General features: G+C 48.0%; 1 protein-coding gene across 1 annotated transcript in view; it reads left to right on the forward strand.

The window, feature by feature from the left end:
* The window catches only part of GNAT1 (G protein subunit alpha transducin 1), a 49,004-nt gene extending 46,204 nt beyond the window's left edge, over positions 1 to 2,800 (forward strand). The window contains exon 8 of the mRNA XM_033926339.1: positions 2,255 to 2,800. Within this exon, the coding sequence (XP_033782230.1) occupies positions 2,255 to 2,445 (191 nt within the window). The 3' untranslated portion in view covers positions 2,446 to 2,800. The remainder of the gene's footprint in view (positions 1 to 2,254) is intronic.
* Positions 2,801 to 13,156: the final 10,356 nt, after the last annotated feature.

A 13,156-nucleotide genomic window follows, 5' to 3' on the forward strand; every position in this document is an offset into this window, starting at 1 on the left:
ATGGAACTGCAAAATGGGCCAGTGGCTTTTGATGATCTTCTTGATGTGGAACGCATGAATGGAATATGGTAAAACACACACCAGAGGACGTGATGAAGGAGCAGGATGTGACTGTAACAGTAAAGAGCGATTGGCGTACAAGCCTCTCTTGTAGGCCTTCTTAAGAACTGTTGGTGGATAACCCTTCTGTAAAAATCTGTTCCTGACCTCTTCAGCCCTGTACACATATTCTTCCACTGACGAACATAATCTCCTGAGACGCAAGAACTGTCCAGTGGGAATGTTGTCTCTTAAGTGCTTAGGATGGAAACTGTCGTACTGGAGTAAATTATTTCTGTCCGTGGGTTTACGATAGATGGATGTCTGAAAAGTACCCTGATGTAGAACAACAGTGATATCCAGAAAAGCAACCTGATAACAGTCTCTGGTCATGGTAAACTGAAGATTCGAATCGCATTTGTTAAGCCAATCAAAAAATGATAGTAGTTCAAGCTCTGCATTTCTAGCCATGATTGGATGCAAAACTCTTTTCCTAAGAGAGGATTATCTTCCCCTCTTCAGAGTTACAAGTCTCTGAGCTTTGAGACAGTAGTGCTTGTCCTTCTCATATGTTGGCTTTACTGAGTGAGTCAGTCTTTATCTTGCTATTTAACGTTTTTTCTGACTCTGGCTGATACATTGTCCCTGCTGTTGTGGAAACACAATGCATACTCAGCACATCAATTTCTTTCTCATGATGGATGTTAGAGCGGTGTTGGAAAATGCTAATTTTAAATTGCCTGGCAATGTGACCAATGTACGCCAGGTCACAAGAGCACAATAAGACATACACCACCCCTACTGTCTCACAGGTGGTATAAGCTTGCAAATTAATGCATTGTTTGCCTGGAATTTGTAAAAAGGTCCCTCCATCACATTTTCACATGCTGCACACTTTCCACACCGAAAATGTCCCACCTCACCACCCATAGGACTCAACCACACATCCGCCCTGCACAAAACATCATTTTGATTGCAAGCTCTTGAAAAAGCAACTTTACAGTCCAATGTTTGGAGACCTGGTTTAGTCTGTAGCATGGGCCACAATTCCTTAATCTTTCTGCCCAAGCGCCGAGCTGCAGTAGAAAACTTCAATATGCAGGGGATAAGAGTATCCATTTCTTTCTTAGGCTGATAATGCAACAGTTGTTCCCGAGCACTATACCTGGCTCTCTTATAAACTGACATAACTGCGGACTTCGGATAACCCCACTCATATTTCAATTTCTCCGCTTGCTTCCCGCATTCCTCTGTAGTTTGGCAGATCCGGCGATACCAAAAAAATTGAGATGTGGGGAGATTATTTTTAAAGGATCCCGGTATGCATCTACAGTTCAAGAAACCAAGTTAGGAAAGTTTAGAAAATTAGCAGCACAAAAGACTAGATTTAGTATGGAAGGGCTAGAGGCGGTGTTTAAAGGCTATCTCCTCTTGTATTAGTTAGCCAGAAAGGAAGAGAGCTCTTTTTTTGTTGGTTTTTCAGGAAGATGTCTAGGTTTGAAAACAAAGCAGTACACTTCTCTGTCCATATTCGTGGTTTCTAGTTTGCTGGCTCCTCCCCCCAAATTACATCGGCTTGCATAGAGAAATCGCTGATTCCAAACGTTTATAGAGAAAATCGCCAATTCCCAGCACTTCCTTCACTGTGTTTTGCCTCTCTGTCAGGAACAGGCAGGGTCTCCCACCATGTTATTTGCGGTTTCATCATATTCACGATGGTTTTTAATAGAAAACAGCGAATAACATAAAAAGGTTATTTGCGGTTTTTCTGTATTTGCGGGTCTGTTAATCCCCTATCACAGTGAATATGGAGGGAGAAGTGTACACCACAATACAGATATAGAATTAGCACAGTTTAACTAAGTAATTAAGAATTCAGAGAATAGATATCAGGCAGCAAACCCTGTAACCAGATTACAATTATAACAAAATCAAAAGATCACTTATCAGACTTGTGGTTCAGGTCTTCTAATGAGAGCACATGAATGAATTACTGCAGGTAAGCTTTTCACTGTTAAGGGCCCAGGATCATTCTGGAAGGTGGGACAGAAGGATGGGGCCTAGTAGCATGAAATTAATAAAAGGGACACAATGATGAAAGTTCACCTAGGGGACCTAATGCCCTTGCACCGGTCCTGGGCTTCCCCAAAGTACTTTCCTAAAACCTGTCTTGCATATCTTCACTGTGCACCTTGTGATTTTGTGCTTCACACAGGACCCAACACTTATGAGGATGCTGGAAACTATATCAAAGTGCAATTCCTGGAGCTAAATATGAGGAGAGATGTGAAAGAGATCTACTCACACATGACCTGTGCGACAGACACTGAAAACGTCAAGTTTGTTTTTGATGCTGTCACAGATATCATCATAAAGGAAAACCTAAAAGACTGTGGCCTCTTCTAACTGCATCTCCTGCACTGCCATATGCTCATCATCCTACAAGAAACCACAGAGGGCTCAGTCAACAATGGTAACGACCAGACGAAACAGAATCATGCACCTACAACGTCATACTGTGCCCTAAGATATACAATAGATTGCCCTCTTGCCCTTTTCAAGTCACCTAGAGCCTGTTAGATCGAAAGCCCTACTAAAATCTAGTTGCAAAATCAGAGCACATGTACCTCTGCTAAAAAGACCATAGAGATGATTAAGAATTGAAGCTAAAACCTTTTCTAAATCCTGGAAGCACACAGTTTGACATACATTGGTCTAGTGTTTGCTTGTTGTAAGATGTCCCTTATACCACTGTTTATGTAATCTACCGTGTATGTATTTTTGTAACCCATTCTGGGCTTCTGGGGAGGACAGAATATAAAACTTAATAAATAATAATTGAATAAAAAAAAAAATTAGCAATTTGAATTCCAACTATCAATATACTCAAATCACCAAATTGAAAAAATATTTTTTTACCTTTGTTGTCTGCCAATTTCATTTTTCTAATCATGTTGGTATCAGCCTCTAGTTTCTGCTGTCCTTGGTCTTCTCAACTTCCTTTCCTGGGTCTCCTGACCATACTTCTCCTCTCCCCCATCTCAGGCATTGATTTCTACGTCCACTTCTATGTCTTACTTCCATTTAATTTTCTCTCTCTCTGTCCACTAAGATTTAGTATACATCGTGTACTATGTTCATACTAAATCCTACTTATTTGCACACATACTACCTGTATTGTGTTTTAAGTTGTGTTCTTAATGGGGACCAACCAGCTATCTCCTCTATGTTGCTTTATCAGTTAAAGTAGTCTGTGAAGAGGATGATCTTTATCCCTTTCTTGAACTTTCCAGTGTTCTAGTTTTAATTCCTTCAGAAGGAAGTTCCACCACCTTGGAGCCATCACTGAGAACATTCTTCTTCTAACGCTTTTGTATTTGATTTGGTTAACAGTGATTAATGGTTTTAGAAAAGGTTTGGACAAGTTCCTGGAAAAAAAAGCCAGTCTGCTATTGAGACAGCAGCTTGCCCTGGGATCGGTAGCATGGGTTTTTGCCAGCTAGTTGTGATCTAGATTGGCTACTGTGGAAACAGAATACTGGTCTGGATGGACAACTGGTCTGACCTTTTCTGGCTATTCTTATGACTTAGAACATAAGAATTGCCGCTGCTGGGTCAGACCAGTGGTCCATCGTGCCCAGCAGTCCGCTCATGCAATGGCCACCATGTCAAAGACCAGTGCCTTAACTGAGACTAGCCCTATCTGCATACATTCTGGTTCAGCAGGAACTTGTCTAACTTTGTCTTGAATCCCTGGAGGGTATTTTCTCCTATAACAGCCTCCGGAAGAGCGTTCCAGTTTTCTACCACTCTTTGGGTGAAGAACTTCCTTACGTTTGTACGGAATCTATCCCCTTTTAACTTTAGAGAGTGTTCTCTCGTTCTCTCTACCTTGGAGAGAGTGAACAACTTGTCTTTATCTACTAAGTCTATTCCCTTCATTATCTTGAATGTTTCAATTATGTCCCCTTCTCAATCACCTCTTTTCAAGGGAGAAGAGGCCCAGTTTCTCAAATCTCTCACTGTACGGCAACTCCTCCAGCCCCTTAATCATTTTAGTAGCTCTTCTCTGGACCCTTTTGAGTAGTACCTGGTCCTTCATCATGTACGGCAACCAGTGTTGGACGCAGTATTCCAGGTGAGGGCGTACCATGGCCCGGTACAGTGGCATGATAACTTTCTCCGATCTGTTCCCTATGAGCTGGGGATGAATGCAGCAGTCAACTGATAGCTATAGCTATGTTATTACGCCCATGGAGTATTTATCAGCTGTGCAACAGCTTTCTATAAACTTTATTTGTTAACTTATAAAGCACAGTTACTTACCGTAACAGGTGTTATCCGGGGACAGCAGAGAGATATTCTCACATATGGGTGACGTCATCCACGGAGCCCAGTACGGACAGTTTGACAAGTGAACTGTCACTAAGTTGAAAAACTTTGCGACTGCCTGCACCACGCATGCGTGAGTGCCTTCTCACCAAACGCCAGCATGAGCCTCTCAATTTCATAAGCAAGCTAAGGCGGCAACCAGGGAAGGTGGATGGGATGTGAGAATATCTGCCTGCTGTCCCTGGATAACACCTGTTACAGTAGAGCAACTGTGCTTTAGCCTAGGACAAGCAGGCAGCATATTCTCACATATGGAACTCTTTAGCTTCCTGAAATGGGATGGAGGGAGAGTTGGCAAAATTAAGAGAATAAAAATTGTAATACTACTTGACTGAAGTAACCTTTGCATCTGAAAAGAATTCCAGAGAAAGCACAGTTACTTACCGTAACAGGTGTTATCCAGGGACAGCAGGCAGATATTCTTTACGCATGGGTGACATCACCGACGGAGCCCTCGGTACGGACCTTTTTAACTAGAAAGTTCTAGTTGGCCGCACCGCGCGTGCGCGAGTGCCTTCCCGCCCGACGGAGGAGTGCGTGGTCCCCAGTTAGGATAAGCCAGCTAAGAAGCCAACCCGGGGAGGAGGGTGGGACGTAAGAATATCTGCCTGCTGTCTCTGGATAACACCTGTTACGGTAAGTAACTGTGCTTTATCCCAGGACAAGCAGGCAGCATATTCTTTACGCATGGGTGACCTCCAAGCTAACAAAGAGGGAGGGGGGATGGTTGGCCATCAGGAAAATAAATTCTGAAGTACAGATTGGCCAAAGTGCCCATCCCGTCTGGAGAAAGCATCCAGACAGTAGTGAGTAGTGAATGTGTGAACTGAGGACCAGGTGGCCGCCTTGCAGATTTCCTCAATGGGTGTGGAACGGAGGAAAGCCACAGAAGCGGCCATAGCTCTCACCCTGTGGGCAGTGACAGCACCGTCCAGTGACAGACCGGCCCGAGCATAACAGAACGCGATGCAAGCTGCAAGCCAGTTGGATAGCGTCCGTTTAGAGACCGGTCGACCCAGACGATTAGGATCGAAGGTCAGGAAGAGCTGAGGGGACAAGCGGTGAGCCCTTGTACGATCAAGATAGTAAGCCAGGGCACGCTTGCAATCAAGACTGTGCAATGCCTGTTCCCCGGGATGTGAATGAGGTTTCGGGAAAAAAACAGGCAACACAATAGACTGGTTGAGGTGAAAAGCCGAAACCACCTTGGGAAGGAACTTAGGATGGGTACGCAGAACCACCTTGTCATGGTGAAAAACAGTGAACGGTGGATCGGCGACCAGTGCATGCAGCTCACTAACCCTCCTGGCAGAGGTGATGGCAATGAGGAAAAGCACCTTCCATGTCAGAAGTTTGAGCGAAGTTGTGGCAAGAGGCTCAAAAGGAGGTTTCATGAGGGCTGATAAAACCACATTCAGGTCCCAGACGACCGGAGGAGGCTTCAGAGGTGGTTTGACATTGAAGAGGCCCCTCATAAATCGTGAAACCAGAGGGTGAGCCGTGAGAGGTTTTCCTAGTATAGGCTCATGAAATGCCGGGATGGCACTGAGATGGACTCTGATTGAGGTAGATTTGAGGCCTGCGTTGGACAGGGAGAGCAAGTAGTCCAGTACAGTTTCCACCGCTAAAGAGGTGGGGTTGTGATGATGACGGAGGCACCAAGAGGAGAACCTGGTCCACTTCTGATGGTAACATTGGAGGGTGGCCGGTTTCCTGGAGGCGTCCAAAATGAGACGGACAGGCTGAGACAGATTTCCTGGAGAGGTCAGCCCGAGAGAAACCAAGCTGTCAGGTGGAGCGAAGACAGATTGGGATGCAGCAGAGACTGACGTTGTTGCGTAAGTAGAGTAGGAAACACAGGAAGAGGAATGGGTTCCCTGATGCTGAGCTGAAGCAGGAGAGGAAACCAGTGTTGGCGAGGCCACCGAGGAGCGATGAGGATCATGGTGGCCCTGTCCCTGCGGAGTTTGGATAAAGTCCGCAACATCAGAGGTAGTGGAGGAAAGGCATAGAGGAACCGATCCGTCCAGTCGAGCAGGAATGCATCCGGGGCCAGACGGTGAGGAGAGAAGAGTCTGGAGCAGAACTGGGGCAGCTGATGGTTGTGAGGAGCTGCAAATAGGTCCACCTGTGGAGTGCCCCAGCGAGCAAAGATGGAGAGGAGCGTGGGAGGATCCAAAGTCCATTCGTGAGGTTGAAGGATAAGGCTGAGATTGTCGGCCAGGGAGTTCTGTTCGCCCTGGATATAGACAGCCTTGAGGAAGAGACTGCGGGCCGTGGCCCAGGTCCAAATGCGGAGAGCCTCCAGACAAAGGAGGCGAGACCCGGTGCCGCCCTGCTTGTTTATGTAGTACATGGCGACTTGATTGTCTGTGCATAGGAGAAGAACCTGAGGGCAGAGAAGGTGCTGGAAGGCCTTGAGAGCGTAGAACATGGCTCTCAGTTCTAGGAAATTGATGTGATGTAGACGCTCCTGCGGGGTCCAAAGACCTTGGGTGCGTAGATCTCCCAGGTGAGCTCCCCATGCATAAGGGGAGGCATCCGTGGTGATGATCATGGAATGAGGGGGCAGATGAAAAAGGAGGCCCCTGGAAAGATTTGAGGAGTTCAACCACCATTGTAGAGATCGCTGAAGAGACGATGTCACAGAGATGGGATGAGAAAGAAGATTCGAGGTCTGTGACCACTGGTTGGCCAGAGTCCATTGAGGTGTCCTGAGGTGGAGTCGTGCTAGGGGAAGCACATGCACCGTCGAGGCCATGTGGCCCAGGAGGACCATCATCTGTCTGGCAGAAATGGAGTGATGAAGGAGCACCTGACGACAAAGGTGGAGCAGAGTCCGTTGACGGTCGGAGGGGAGGAACGCCCTCATTAGTGTGGTGTCGAGAACTGCTCCAATGAACTGAAGGCTCTGTGTGGGAAGCAGATGCGACTTGGGGTAGTTGATCTCGAACCCCAGAAGATGGAGGAGAGAGATGGTATGATGAGTGGCTTGTAGCGCAAGTGGAGACGTAGGTGCTTTCACTAACCAATCGTCCAAGTAGGGGAACACCTGGAGGTTGTGAGACCTGAGAAAGGCCGCCACCACAATGAGGCATTTGGTGAACACCCTGGGTGATGAAGCGAGGCCAAAAGGTAGCACTTTGTACTGATAATGGCGGTGATGTACCTGGAATCGCAGGTAGCGACGTGAAGTTGGATTGATTGGGATGTGAGTGTAGGCCTCTTTGAGGTCCAGGGAACATAGCCAGTCGTGTTGAGAGAGAAGAGGGTAAAGCGTGGCAAGGGAGAGCATTTTGAATTTTTCCCTGACTAGACACTTGTTGAGGTCCCTGAGATCGAGAATGGGACGGAGGTCTCCTGTCTTCTTTGGAACTAGGAAGTAACGGGAGTAGAATCCCCGGCCTCTTTGTTCCGGAGGCACTTCTTCGATGGCATTGAGAAGAAGGAGGGATTGGACCTCCCTCAGGAGGAGGGGGGTTTGAGTTAAATGAGAAGCAGACTCTACGGGAGGATTGTCTGGTGGAAGAGTCTGGAAGTTGAGAGAGTAGCCGTGGCGGATGATGTTGAGGACCCACTGGTCCGATGTGATGACCTCCCAACGGCTGAGGAAGATGTGGAGCCTGCCTCCGATTGGCTGAGGATGAGGCAATGAGGGTGGAAGACTGGCTAAGCCCTGGAGAGAGGAGTCAAAAGGGCTGAGATGGTTTGGCAGGAGGAAGAGGCTTGGCCGGTTGATTAGACTGGGCACGAGCCTGGGTGTGCTGGTGTTGACGGGCCCGCCTAGGTTGCTGTGAAGGTGGGTTGAGCGGCCTAGCGGAGAACCTGCGCTGATATGAGGCCTGTGGTCTGTAAGGACGAGCAGGTGGAGCCTTTTTCTTAGGTTTTATGAGAGTGTCCCATCTAGTCTCATGGGCTGAGAGTTTCTGCGTGGTGGTATCCAGGGACTCTCCGAATAATTCATCTCCAAGACATGGGGCGTTGGCTAGTCGGTCTTGATGGTTGACGTCCAAATCAGAGACCCTGAGCCAGGCCAGACGGCGCATAGCCACGGCGATGGCAGATGCACGGGAGGTGAGCTCAAAAGAATCATAGATAGAGCGCACCATAAATTTTCTCAGTTGGAGCAGGCTGGAGATATGCTGCTGGAATAATGGAACCTTGTGTTCCGGCAAGTACTTCTGCATGGCAGAGAGTTGCATGACCAGATGTTTCAGATAGAATGAGAAATGGAATGAGTAGTTGTTAGCTCTGTTGGCAAGCATGGCATTCTGGTAAAGTCGCTTGCCAAACTTGTCCATTGTTTTGCCTTCTCTGCCAGGAGGGGTAGAGGCATAAATACTCGCGCCCTGAGACTTTTTTAAGGTGGACTCCACCAGGAGAGATTCATGAGGCAGCTGGGGTTTATCAAATCCCGGGATTGGTATAACCCTGTAGAGGCTATCCAGTTTACGGGGGGCCCCAGGGACAGTCAGTGGGTTCTCCCAATTTTTATAAAAAGTTTCCCGTAGGATGTCATGCACGGGCAACTTTAGGAACTCTTTGGGAGGTTGATCGAAATCCAATGCCTCCAGGAAAGCTTGTGACTTCTTAGAGTCAGATTCCAGAGGCAAAGATAAGGCCCCCGACAACTCCCTGAGGAATTTAGAAAAGGAAGATTGTTCAGGTTTAGATGTGGTATCGGGGGCCGAAGGTTCTTCGTCTGACGACGATGCATCCTCCTCGGTACCGGGAGGGGATTCTTCCCATAGGTCCGGGTCTCTGACGTCGGTGTGCGCGTGTCGAGAGACCGGAGTGGAAGGCTCGGTATGGTGAGTTTTAGACAGAGACTTGCCTGAGCGTACTGAGACGGTACCGGGGGATGAAGACCTGTGTCTGTCTCGGTCCCGGGAAGAACGGTGCCGGTCAGGGTCGCGGGAAGACCGGTGCCCTGCTCGGTCCCGAGGAGGATCGGTCGTCGTCAAGGCGATAGTCTCGGCATGGGTATGGAGATGTGATGCCGAGAGAATGGGCTTGGAGGAGTCCATAGGTACCAATGGAGTGGATACCGGTTGGACGGTGCGGGGCTCGGGCCGGTCTGGTACCGAAAGCAGCGGTGCCAAGATAGAGGGCAAGAGCTGCTTAAGTTGCTGTTGGAGTTGTTCCTGCAACTTATCCTGGAGGATGGCAGCAATGCGGTCATCCAGGGGTGGCACCGGAACCACTTTTTTCTGCTTTGGTTCCATGGGTGCCGCTCTACGCCCCGGCGATGAGGAGGCCGATGACGAGGCACTCACCGATATCGGGGCGGAGCGTTTTTTGGGTCGGCGTGGAGCCGAAAGGACTGGTGTCGCCACCGAGGTGGGAGGGCGCTCAAGGGTGGAAGGCTTCTTAGCCGGCTTACCTGGCGCCAGTGGCGCCGATGTCGTTTCAGGCGGTGTCGAAGTGGTCGGTGCCGATTTTGACGGTGCCGCAGGTGAAGAAGTCGAGTCCATAGTCGGGCCGGTGCCGAAAAGTAGATTTTGTTGGATTTGACGATTCTTCAGAGTGCGTTTCTTAAGAGTGGCACAGCGGGTGCAGGAGTCCGCCCGATGCTCCGGTCCCAAGCACTGTAAACACCAATTGTGTGGGTCAATGAGGGAGATCGGGCGTGCACACCGTTGGCACTTCTTAAAACCGGGCTGCGGGGGCATGAATGGGAACACGGCCTCCGCAAAATCGAACCCCGAGGCCTGGATCGTGACAACAGGCCCCGCCGGGGCAGGAACGAAAAAATAAAGCAAAAAGAAAATTTTTTTTTTTTTGTAAATTGAAAGAAAAAAGCACCCGAAGGTGAATAAAAAGAAAAAAGAACGCGAGCGGGAAGGCAAAAAGAGAATTTCAACGGAGTTGAAAAAACACACGTCTTCTTCGCTCCGCGGAAACGAAGAAACTGGGGACCACGCACTCCTCCGTCGGGCGGGAAGGCACGCGCGGTGCGGCCAACTAGAACTTTCTAGTTAAAAAGGTCCATACCGAGGGCTCCGTCGGTGACGTCACCCATGCGTAAAGAATATGCTGCCTGCTTGTCCTGGGATAATAGAAGCGATGAACGTGTGAACTGAGGACCAAGTAGTTGCTTTGCAGATATCAGCAATGTAAGTGAAATGCAAGAAAGCAACTAAAACCTGGATCCCACGAGTTGTTTAAGGATCTCTGAATTGCAGCCCGGTGTGTCCGACACCAAGGTGTGAAATGGTCACAGAAGTGGTGGAGATAAAAAGAAAATTCCACTTCCTATGAGAGGAAGTTAAGAAGAACATAGGCCACTGTTTGAAATGGAGGCTGTAGCAGACTGGAGAGAATCACAGTAAGATTCCAAACCAGTAGAGGAGGTTTGAGAAATGGGTTTATGTTGACGAGTGCTTTCATAAACTGTCAACTAAAAGATGAATAGTCAGAACTTGAACAGTAAAATAAACATGGAAAACCGTGAGGTGAAGTCTGACTAAAGTGATTTTAAGCCATGAATTGGATAAGCTGAAAAAGATATGGCGGTTGATAAAGCATCTTGATGATGAATACCATATTTTGTTGGAAACACTGCCATGAAGAAGGGATCCCAAAAGATTGTGAAAAGAGCAGAAGAACAGCGTCAGATGAGCTCATCCCAGATGAGACTAGAAAGCACAGTTACTTACCGTAACAGGTGTTATCCAGGGACAGCAGGCAGATATTCTTGACTGATGGGTGACGGCACCGACGGAGCCCCGGTACGGACACTTTTAGAGTGATTGCACTCTAAGAACTTGGAAAGTTCTAGATGCCGCACCGCGCATGCGCGAGTGCCTTCCCGCCCGACACAGGCGCGCGGTCCCCAGTTATGATAAGCCAGCTAAGAAGCCAACCCGGGGAGGTGGATGGGATGCAAGAATATCTGCCTGCTGTCCCTGGATAACACCTGTTACGGTAAGTAACTGTGCTTTATCCCAGGACAAGCAGGCAGCATATTCTTGACTGATGAGTGACCTCCAAGCTAACTAAAAAGAGGGATGGAGGGAAGGTTGGCCATTAGGAAAACAAATTTTGCAAAACAGATTGGCCGAAGTGACCATCCCATCTGGAAAATGCATCCAGACAATAATGTGATGTAAAAGTATGAACTGAGGACCAAGTGGCAGCCTTGCAGATTTCCTCAATAGGCGTAGAACGGAGGAAAGCTACAGATGCTGCCATAGCTCTAACTCTATGGGCCGTGACAGAACCTTCCAGTGTCAGTCCGGACTGAGCAGAGCAGAAAGAAATGCACGCTGCCAACCAATTCGACAGCGTACGCTTAGAAACAGGATGACCCAATTTATTAGGATCAAAGGACAAAAAGAGTTGTGGCGATGATCTGTGGGGCTTAGTACGATCCAAATAGTAAGCTAAAGCCCGCTTACAGTCCAAAGTATGAAGGGCTTGTTCTCCAGAATGAGAGTGAGGTTTCGGGAAGAAGACAGGCAGAACAATAGATTGGTTGAGATGGAATTCAGAAACAACCTTAGGAAGAAACTTTGGATGTGTACGTAGAACCACCTTATCATGATGAAAGACTGTGAAAGGTGGATCAGAAACTAGTGCATGGAGCTCACTGACCCTCCTGACAGAGGTAAGAGCAATAAGGAAAAGTACCTTCCAAGTGAGAAACTTGAAAGTGGCAGTCGCCAAAGGTTCAAATGGAGGCTTCATCAAAGCGGAGAGAACCACATTAAGATTCCAGATCACAGGAGGTGCTTTAAGAGGTGGTTTAACATTGAAAAGACCTCGCATGAATCTGGAGACCAGGGGATGAGCTGAAAGGAGTTTCCCATGGACTGGCTCATGAAAAGCAGCAATAGCACTGAGATGGACTCTGATGGAGGTAGATTTGAGGCCAGAGTTAGACAGAGAAAGTAGATAATCCAACAAGGTCTCCACTGGAAGGGACATGGGATCATGATGATGAAGAAGACACCAAGAAGAAAACCTTGTCCACTTCTGATGGTAACACTGCAGAGTGGCGAGCTTCCTGGAAGCATCTAGAATAGAACGAACGGGCTGAGATAGAAGAGAGTTGTGTGAAGTCAGCCCGAGAGATACCAAGCTGTCAGGTGTAGAGACTGGAGGTTGGGATGCAGAAGGGTCTCCTGATGCTGCGTAAGCAGAGAAGGAAACAGTGGAAGTAGAAAAGGCTCTCTGGTACTGAGTTGAAGGAGAAGGGAGAACCAATGTTGTCTGGGCCACTGTGGAGCAATCAGAATCATGGTGGCTCGTTCCTTCCTGAGTTTGAACAAGGTCCGCAGTATGAGCGGCAGAGAAGGAAAAGCATACAGGAATCGATTGGACCAATCCAGAAGAAATGCATCCGCTGCCAGACGGTGAGGAGTATAGTCTGGAGCAGAATTGGGGCAGTTGATGATTGTGAGGAGCTGCAAAGAGGTCCACTTGAGGAGTGCCCCATTGATTGAAGATGGACTGTAGGGTTGGAGGATCGAGAGTCCATTCGTGAGGTTGGAGAATTCTGCTGAGCTTGTCCGCTAATGAATTCTGCTCTCCTTGGATGTAGATTGCCTTCAGAAATAAGTTGCGAGCTGTGGCCCAAGTCCAGATTTTCTGGGATTCCTGACACAAGAGACGAGAGCCTGTTCCACCCTGTTTGTTGATGTAGTACATCGCAACCTGATTGTCTGTGCACAGCAGGAGGACTTGAGGAAAGAGAAGGTGTTGGAAGGGCTTGAGGGCATAA

The sequence above is a fragment of the Geotrypetes seraphini genome, chromosome 17 (assembly GCF_902459505.1).
Source record: "Geotrypetes seraphini chromosome 17, aGeoSer1.1, whole genome shotgun sequence".
Classification (NCBI taxonomy): Eukaryota; Metazoa; Chordata; class Amphibia; order Gymnophiona; family Dermophiidae; genus Geotrypetes; species Geotrypetes seraphini.